Here is a 10,555-nt window from a genome sequence, read left to right on the forward strand (position 1 = left end):
AAAGCCAGTAGCAAGGAAATTGGTTTAAAGTTTGTCAGAATCGATCAGCCAATGGCTTCTTCAATAAGGGAATTAATTTGGCCTGTTTTCAGGAGCTAAGTCCCATTGCAGATTGGATGGAACTGTTTAGGAGAGAATTTAGAATTAGATTTATAGCCGCATAGTTAGACACATAGATTTGCAGCCGACAGGATCCTCGGGAAAGCCTGATTTGCAAGCTCCTAAAGGTTGTGCAGATTCTTCCAATAAGATGGGAGCAAGCTCCTGCAAGGAGTAGGACAAGGTCTTTAAGGGATCCCCTGTGAGTCTGCCGGCCCTAACATCAAGGGGGCTAATGTTGCAAGTGTTGAGTGTGTCCAAAATACATTTCATTTTAGTGTCAAAAAAGTCTGGCAGTTGTCAACACAACTTAGGGGATGCATCCAATGGCAGATGCAGAGCATCAGGTTGGGTACATTTCTTGACAATCCTGAATACATCACTCAATTTATTATAAGAATCAACAATTTGGATAGAAAAAAAGTCTGCTTGTGCTCTCTTAGTTGCTCGATGATAATTATTTAATGCTCGTTTATATAGTACCTTTTCTTGGGGCAGGTAATTCTTTCTCCAGCCTCTTTCCAACTTTTGACACTGCTTACATAACTCATTAAGCTCACCGCTAAAACATGGAGCAGAGCATAGCCTGCCCTTGAAAAAGGCAGATTTCACCTTAATGGGGGCAACAGTATTTGTTGCGTGTAACAGCCAAGCATTAACCGCCAGGGAATAAGATTTGATGTCTCCACTCAAAGGCTGCAAGCACGCCCCCCAGAGTGGAAATAAACTCCGAACTAGAGACCTGGCCCAATTTCTATAGGCTAGAGTGGGACTACTCCTTTGATCTCAAGGGCCGTGTACGACCCACCATTCAAAATGAATAAAAGCATGATCTGTCCACTCTATTTTTTAATATCGAATACAAAAACCTGGCCATTTAAGAAAATAAAATCAAGCATATGGCCTGCCATATGGGTGGGCTAGTTGACAAACTGTCACTCCCCTGCCTTGAGAGCACTACACTGGTTACCGGTTGCCAGAAGATCCACTATCAAGCTGCTTTTTATCACCCACAAAGCTATACATGGAACAGGACCGCTTTTCATCATAAACAAAATAACCAAATACATTAAAACAAGAAACTTCCGCTCAAGATAGGCAGCCCGCCTTAAAACACCACCATACAAGAAAAAGACAATATGTGGTACATCCTTCTCTGTTCAAGCAGCCAAACTATGGAATTCATTACCCCCAAATATAATATCAACAGATTTCTATCTTGTCTTCAGAAGACTACTCAAGAGTTGGCTCTTTCCTTCATTGCCACCATATTCAAACAGCAATGGACTGCATATGCCTGTGTTGACAAATATTTATAATCTGATTATGTGTATATTCTAGATGTGTATAGTTCTTTAAGAAATATGCATACTTACTATTTCATAATAAATAATACACATACTCTTTAAGCCTGTTTAACAAATGTATATTTACTCATGGTTAAATATATATATATATATATATATATATATAAAGCAAAGTCTGGCACGCCTTACAAAAATGTCTTGGCCTTCATTTATTCCAAAATTCCATAAAGCAGAAACATAGGGCAACGCGTTTCAACCTTCACGGTCTTCTTCCTTGGCCCTTCTTGCAATACAAGTCTAGACTTAAACCTCAGTTTAATTCCGTGATCTCACAAACAACCCTACTAAATTCTCCCTCATTTACCTCACCTTTGACTCCTCCAAAACCCCTTCTGCTAATTTGATCTCCCTAACCCCTTTCCACAGTCACTTCCCTCCTCCATCTCTCCTTTACTAATTCCAAGCCTTATCGTATTACCAAAAAACTCCCAATTAACACTTCTGGATTCTTCCCTCCTCTAACCCTTCATTACTCTAGTCAATCCAACTAACAAACTCACATATCCTCTGCTCAAATTAACTCAGAATAATACTAATACTGTACTCATGTATCCCTATACTAATTCACCACTAATTCCTCTTGGGTTCGGGAGTAGCGTGCTACTTTTGGAAAAGCGATTTGACGCCTCGTCAGGGGTAGTAAGTGCTATATACACACAATTAAATATTCCAACATGCCATATTTTCAAGTAATAGTCAGCCAAGTTGGTCTGAGGCCTGATCCAGATGTAGGTTCAAGTTTCCTAAAACTGTGAAATTTGTGTTTTTCAACATATATTTGGAAAGGGACTCATCTAAAAGGAGATATGAACTCTCCTGCATGGCCAGGGGGTCGATATATTAATACACCGGCCAAGGATTTCTTAGCTAATAATGTAAGGCAGATGTAGAGTGATTCAGCCCTCTGAAGCTCTGTTAGATCAAATGTTACACAACTGAAATATGGTTTATAAACAATTGCTACACCTTTCGTATTCTATCACAATGTATCATGGAGTATCTGGCCAGGACAGCTAAAGCTATGTCAGGGGCAGACTGTCAGACATCCATATTTCAGTAAGAAAAAGACTATCTAGCTTATCATCACTAAGTAAATCATAGCTGTGCAAGGAATTTTTATGAAGGAAAACATGTAAGTACCAGCTTGCATCCTATCCAGACCTGGCAAGGCACAAGAGCAGAAACTACATAGAGGAGGTAAAATCATACCAGGAGTAACACACATACCTCTACATGACATCCCTGGTCTTAGAGAGAACAGTTCAGAAGATGAGTAGAGTATACGCTGGCCAAGCTGTGTGTGAAAATGGGCAGCATGGCTGGAGTTGAGCACTGGCTGAGTGCAACTGGGTGCAAACGGGCTTGCATTAGGCATGCCAGCGGCGCATAGGCCCGATTTAAACAATGCAAGGGCATCCCCAGACCTCAACAACTAGACCACTGCCTGGCTCAATATGCATCCAGAGCGGCAACAGGGAAATCTAATACATGATCCTCCCGCCAACAGTTCAAGTGCAGAAAGGACTGCAGTTGTAACAAAAACCCCTACTGAATGTTTTTTTTTGTTTTGTTTTTTTAAATAGCAAGAGTGCTGCTGGCTCAAAAAAAAAAAAAAGCAGGTGTGCTGTTGGCGTGAAAAACCAGAAGACAAACAATTTGAAAGGGCAGGAATCTTAAAAACAAACTCTGCAAATATGCAAAAATGGAAGTGCAACAGTAACTCAGATTCAATACACTTTTTAATGCAAATGTTTATCAGCCACAAGATCAGGCAATAGTCAGCGCGTCTGAACCGGCATCGGCCCACTGGCCTGTTTCAATAATATGATGGTATCCCCAGGTCTCAACATCTATATCGCTAGCTGGCTCAAAATGGTGGCCACAGCGGCAACAGGTAAGTCTAAAACCCACTCCTCTGCCCACAGTTCAAGTGCAAGAGCAGAAAGGACTACAGTTGTAACAAAGCCCCTATCAAATGCCAAATGTTTAAAATAGCAAGAGCACTGTTGGCTAAAAACAAACCACAAGAACGCTGTCTGCATGAAAAAACAGAAGAAGAACAATTTGAAAGAGCAGGTATAACAACAAACTCAGCAAACATGCAAGTGCAACAGTAATTCAGATTCAATACACTTTTTAAAGTAATTGTTTATCTGCCACAAGATCAGACAATAGACTGCTAATCTGAACCGACGTCCGCACACTGGGACGATTTACATAATGTGGAGGCATCTCCAGGCCCCAACAACTAGACCGCTGCCTGGCTCATTATGGCAGCCACAGCATGTCTAAAACCGCTCCTCACACCCACTGTTCAAGTGCAAGTGCAGAAAAGACTGCAGTTGTAAATAAGCCCCACCGAACGTCTATTATTTTTTTTAAAAACAAGAGCGCTGTCGGCATAAAAAAGCAGAAGGTAAACGACTTGAAAGGCGAGATATAACAACAAACTCTGCAAATGTGCACACATGCGAGTGCAACAGTAATTCAGATTCAATACACTTTTTAATTTAAACGTTTATCTGCCACGAGATCAGACAATAGTCATCTAGCCTGAACCGGCATCCACGCACCCGCCCGATTTAAATAATTTGAGGGCATCCCCAGGCCCAAACAACTAGACCACTGCTTGGTGCAATATGGCAGTCATAACAGCATCAGGTAAGTCTAAAACCCGCTCCTCCGCCCGTAGTTCCAGATCAAGTGCAGAGAGCAGTGCAGCTATAACAAAGCCCCCACCGAATGTGAATTTTTTTAAATAGCAAGAGCGCTGTCGGCTTAAAAAAAAAAAAAAAAAAGAACGCTGTTGGCATGAAAAACCAGAAGACAATTTGAAACGGCAGGCATCATAAAACAAAAACTCTCCAAATGTGCACACATCCAAGTGCAACAGTAATTAAAACTCAATACGCTTTGAAATGTAAAAATTCATCAGACAATGGCTTTCTAGTCTGGCATTCTTTTAGAGTCAAAGAATTCCTTAGTTGCATTAAAAACATATTTACAGGACTTAAATCCTCCACACATCTAACAACTGTTTGGTATAGAGAGGAGCCAGTCAATGTCATGCCTCGTCACTTTGTTGTTAACATATCTAATAGTGTCACTCGTACTAAATATCTATTTTAGGGTAGGAGATTTTGTATGTTATTCTTGGTCTCTTAGTAAGATTTTTTTTTTTATATATTCATCAATGTTTAAGACAGACAAGTGCTTTGCCAAACAAAATTATCCTCCAAGCAATACACAGTAATGAATATCACCACCTCCATTTCCTCCTGCATAGGTTGGTCTCTCAACCTTAATAGTTCACATAACTAGCTTTTAGCTTGGCAGACAGTATGGTCTTTCCATTATACCCTCTTTCCAAGAACTTCTTCTTAATCAATCTTTCTTCTTTCTGGTAATCTATCATATTACTACAATTCCTCTTCACTTTCAGAAATTCTCCATATGGAATATTAGCCTTCTGTTTTCTAGTGTGGGCTGAATGAGAGTTTAACACTGCATTAACTTGAAGTCAGTTTTCTATATGTTCTTGTTGATAGAATGTTACTGTCCACAAACAATTCTGCATCGAGAAACATAAGCAAATTTGGGTGAAAATCAAGACAGACTAATATTAAAGTCGTTATTGTCCAAATATTGGTGATACTTTTTCAACTCAGATATTGTGCCATTCCAAATCATCAGAATATCATCAAGGTACCTCCCCAGTATATCACTGTACAATGGACCTGTCCAGACAGGCTACCTCTCATATATTCCCATAAAAAGATTTGCATAAGAGGGTGCAAACCTGGAACCCATAGCTGTCCCACATTTCTGTTGAAATAATCTGTCTCATACAATAAAGTTTTTGTCAAGGACAAATTGTGTTAAGTCCAACAACATTTTGGAATGCAATTACATTTCTATTTCCTTCAGCAGGTGACTATGTGTCTTTGAGTATGGAAGAATGATGGTGTGTTGAAGATGAGTGTTTAGACTAATACAGGAGCCATTGGCTTTCTGACCACAAGAGTTGATTGTGAAACTAACAGCAGAGTTAATTAAAATACAATTAACTTAATTTGCTGACATGTTCACTGAAAGAAAACTGAGCAGGTTGATGAATTGTGAAACAGATTAACATACAGGAATCCTGGACGTCTATACAATAACATGAAATGATTAAGTGTGACTAGCAGTGTTCAATCAATCAATCAGTGCTTGTATAGCGCAACTACACACCCGTTAGGGTCTCAAGGTGGTGAGGGGGAGTAGCGAAAACCGGTGAGGTGGTTCTTAGAAAAGCCATGTCTTCAGTTCCTACGTGAAGCTGAGCAAATATATTTGTTTAGTGTTTCTTTTGCAATGTGTGGGAGATTAGCATGTAGTGATGTATAATGGTTTACTGACTTTATTTTTTTAATTGTTCATTTAGTGTGTGTATTACTTGTTTAAAGCCTTAATGAAGGGGTCGTCCCTGAAACACATGTTGATTGGCTGTATCTGTAGGAAATCTAAAACATTTTTACTCTTGATGAAGACTCAATAAATACATATTGAATATATTAGACGAAAACAGGAGTACGTCCGGATATATGAACCATTGATGATTTATTCCTTTACCTCCTGTTGAACATTTATACTGAAAAAACTACTTTCATCTCAATGGAACAATTCTCTCAGATTCTGTGTCTTCCTGGGTCTGGCCAAAGATTGCTCCTTCAAGTTGGGCAGTTGTAGGTTACACAAGGGCTATCTGCCATAACTCTGACTGGGGTGGCCTGGGAAAAGGCACTCACTCTGCTTCTCTGGTCTCACTTTCATAATCATGCTGTTTTTTTAGGTTGAGCCTATCAGATAGCAAAGCTGTTGCAAAAGGCCTATTATCAGTTTACCAGACACTTGGTGACTTATAGCTCATCCATTGCTAACCAATGGGTGGGTTAGTCACCCATCTGCTTGCTTCTTATTCAATGGCCTGAGTTGTCCATCTTGTGTTTGACCCTCCCCTGGGGCATAGCCTCTTTACTTGTGGTCTTTCATTACTCATATTTAGATAACTACTTTTTTCTTTATGCTTACCAATCCTTAAGAGTGCTGGTGTTTTCCAGCTGTTTCCCCTATGTGCGTCTCTTCACCTGTGCTACTTGTTGCCCTCTAGCACCTGCATGCTTTTCTCTGCCCCCACACTCCCTGGTGCTCTTGTCTGTGTTCTCGACATTGTGAGTCTCCCCCCTTGATTCTAGTTGCTCCCTCCTTAGTCTGCGTCTTTTTCTTTTTCCCACCAGTTTCTCCTTTGCTCCTCTCCTGACAGCCTTTTTTTATTTTTTGCTTTTTTTTGGAGGGTCGGACAGAGACTTGCTGCTGACCCTTCCATTTCATAAATGAAAGCATTTTTATACTACTTCATTTTATTATTTAATGATCCATTTCAGATTGCTAAATTAAAATAACCAGTGCCCACCTGATGCACATATCATGAGGAAGGTGTGCGCTACAAAAGGGTGCAAGCTTGCATCTTTTTTTTCCCCTTTTGTCTCCGATGCACAGCATCCACTTTTTGGGGGGATTTCCTTGGGCACGAGCCAACAGGTCTGAAATGCCAGACCAACTGGCTTTGCCAATGCCTGTTTCATTTGTTGTCAAACCCTTACATCTCTTGAAGGGATCATTTAATACTTGTATACTTCATACTAGGGGTATGGAATTCATACGAAGGCATACAGACTTCCTATGAACGCCCTTTTTAATATAACATCCTATTATGAGGTTAATTAGAATGCCCTTAACTCCTGAAACAAACCAGTCATATTTCAGGGCCGACAAGAGGGAAGTATTTCTGTGGTCAGGTTAGAAAGCTGTAACCAGAAGTAATCAGTGCTGGAAAAAGAAACTGATAGATGTGAAAATCACACACAAAAAAATAAAAATAAAAATCTTACAGGTTTGTTTTACATTACTTTTTAATGGGTAAATCTTAAGAGTCTACACATATTTAAAGGCTGCAGGCTTCGACCTCCGGGGAGTTAATGCCGATGTGTTTCCACACTGTCCCACCGTCAAGTATAACCCCTCTAACAGACGATGTCCCAAGCAACTAAATTAATCATTGGCAAATGGTATTCCAGGTTTATTACGTTGTGGAATCAAAATTAAATGTTCACTAATTTTGGAGTGTAAATGAAATGGATTCCCAGGAATAAGTCATTCTGCGTTCAGCAGCAGACTACTTCTTGAGCTTCCACAGGACCCCTTCTCCAAGCCAGTGGTTGTTGAGCTGGACTTTTCCTTCTCTTACTTGCCCCAGGTGTTATATAGTAAATACATCCTCAAAAGTGGAGAACGCAATAATTTACTATGTTCAGTGTATGGACTGATTGAGCCGAGAACAGCTTTGTATCTATCACTGGCACTTAGTTTTTGACAAACTAAAAATCTAGTCTTAATGACCTGAAAATCTGACACCCTTTAACTGGTGCTCCAGCAGTACCTAACCTCCCTGAAATCAGTTTGTAGCAGTGAAAGCGATATAAAAAAAAACTGTTATACGTTAAAATAAATATATTCTAGCATGTTTGTGGCATAGTATTGAAAATAAACAGGCCCTAATAATGTATTTAAAACAACTGTACTAATAAACACACAGCTATACATTCATTATTACAGAGCACGGGTCTGGGAAAAACACTTTGTTGTTGCAGTTTTCATATAATTGTGACTTTCCTGTAGGAAACAACTCTTTTAATAGTCAAGCAGCTTCTTTAATGTGGCTTTACCCTACGACACAAATGTAACCACTTGAATCCCGGTTGTGCTAAAATATCTTTTAAAAATAAATACACATAAAAAGGTAATGGTGTAAACCATTTATGCAGTTGCATAAAATTGTATTAATCAAATTAATTATTGTTGTTGAAGAAGAGGAGGAGCATCCTGGCCCACTCAGTGCTTCACGTCTTGTGAGTTGCTGCCCTTCCCCATATGCACCAATGGTAATAAAGAGCATATTACACTGTAAATATATGGATGCGTACTGTATATCTGTCTGGACATACATGCATCTCATCCTTGCCAACATTATAAAACTGCCAAGTGGGAGATTTTGAAAAAAATCGGGGAGAAATGGATTCTCCCCATTGACTTACATTGAACAGGAGGCAATATTAGAGGGGCATTTTTGGTTTAAAACACAAAACAAATCTGGAGTCTCCCGAATGAATTGCATCTATTAGCAAGTATGACACCTATAACTCATACATATATCTATATCTTACACAAATATTTCTACCTTCCCATTCTGTGTTATGGCACAAAGTATGTTAACCACCACCGTCATAAACGACACTTCTGCACGAGTATTCACAGGCCGTACCAAACGATTGACAAAAGGTCAGGCTGAAGGGATCACACGACATGGGGACAGTTGACAGCAGTGTTATTTATTTATATATAAATAAATATATATCTCAAGCAATCAATCAGTATTTGTAAAGCATGGCTACTCACCCGTGAGGGTCTCAAGGCGCTGCATATATTATATATTGCTTACTACCCCTGATGAGGCGTTGAAGCGCTTTATGGTGAGTAGCACGCGACTTAGAGCCTAGTTAGTGGTCAGTCAATTGGTTATTGGGGTTAGTTTGCATGCTGTGTGTGGGGCTTGTTTCGTTTGATGTGATTATTAGAGGGGCTACAGGAGGCACAATTGCTAGTTGGAATTAATATTGGTATGGTTTCAAAAGAGCTTTAGGGCAGATAGGCATGAGATTTTTAGAGTAACTTGTACACAGATGAGGGAGACAGAAGGTAGAAAGAAGCAGAGGTCGATTTAAAAAACATAAGTGATTGGAAGGTCAGTTTTTCATGCAGGAGTTTATGGGATACAACAGGTTGAGACTTTTTGCATGCAATTTGATGATGTAAACCTGTTGAAAGAAACAGTTTCATTTAAAGATACTTCTCACAATAAAAAAGGAAGCACAGTGTGACAAATAAGAGCATATTTTTACATAGCCACTACACCATATTAAATAGTATACTATAAAGTATTGGAGTTCATGCAAATTATACGCACCATAAACAATATATTAAAAAAAAAAAATTCTAAACATCCATCATTTTGGAAATATGACAAGGCAATTAATATAGACACATTGCAGTAACCATTAGTATATTCAGTGCCGGGTTTGTCACTCATTAAATGTCTGGTTTGGAAGGCGACTAAACCCGAAGAGCACCCCCGGCAGAAAAGACAACATGTCCAGCTGAATGGTGTGTCTGTGGTCACCTTCTTCTAGGATCCACCTTGCGTGGTAGTGTTGGGGCTGAATGGGAATGAACAGTATGTGTGCTAGGCACTAGGTGTCCTGTACTCACCCTCCAGTATGGGCCGGATGCAGGCTTCCTGCACTGGGCTCGGGGTGTGGATGCCCAGCTGTTGGCATTGCTCCAGCAGCCAGGAGGAGAGACCTATGGACTGAAAGCTGCACATGGTTGACATCTTCTCTGCACCTGGGCAACCACTTCCGGCGCTCGCTGTGACGTCACGCAACGGACAGCTGTTAGAGCCGTCGCATCCTTACGAATGTCGCCATGGAATACCAAGGCGTTCCGCTTGGCGCTACGAAGGGCTCACCTGAAAATATTTAGCTGGATAACAGACATAAAAAGTGGACCATACGAGACATCCTGAGTGTTCAATGAAGCGGCCATCATGGAACGCCAAAATGTGTTCGAATATTAAACACAAAATACCCTAAATCAACGAAATATGCCATATACTAAAACCGTAACTTTGTATGTTTACGACCTACCCAAGATATTGTATTACTACTAAAAAAAAAAAGTGAAAATGCCGTTATTATTGATATCAACTTTAAATTATTAAAATATTAATTATAAGAAACAAGACATAAGAAGTGGCAGATTATGATTCAAAAACTGATCCTTTCGTGAAGCAGCGACGTTACGAAACAGAAACGCATCTTTTTGGGCCGGACGCCATGCCTTGGTTGCCTCAGGTGCCGCGCTTCTTTAGTCCGATTTTTATTTCTATGACTCCGTCGCTAGTGTCCTGCGCTGACAGCTGGCCCGGTTTC

General features: G+C 40.0%; 1 protein-coding gene across 2 annotated transcripts in view; it reads right to left on the reverse strand.

Moving 5' to 3' along the window:
- Positions 1-10,515, reverse strand: part of DDX49 (DEAD-box helicase 49) — a 126,499-nt gene extending 115,984 nt beyond the window's left edge. The window contains exons 1-2 of one of the 2 annotated variants that reach the window (XM_069216246.1): positions 9,834-10,094; positions 8,964-9,382 (exon numbers count right to left, since the gene is read on the reverse strand). In XM_069216246.1, the coding sequence (XP_069072347.1) occupies positions 8,964-8,988 (25 nt within the window). In that variant the 5' untranslated portion in view covers positions 8,989-9,382; positions 9,834-10,094. Of the gene's footprint in view, positions 1-8,963; positions 9,383-9,833 lie in introns of both variants that reach the window. The other variant, XM_069216245.1, reaches the window with a different exon arrangement.
- Between the last annotated feature and the right edge of the window lie 40 nt (positions 10,516-10,555).

Source organism: Pleurodeles waltl, chromosome 12 (genome assembly GCF_031143425.1).
Source record: "Pleurodeles waltl isolate 20211129_DDA chromosome 12, aPleWal1.hap1.20221129, whole genome shotgun sequence".
Classification (NCBI taxonomy): Eukaryota; Metazoa; Chordata; class Amphibia; order Caudata; family Salamandridae; genus Pleurodeles; species Pleurodeles waltl.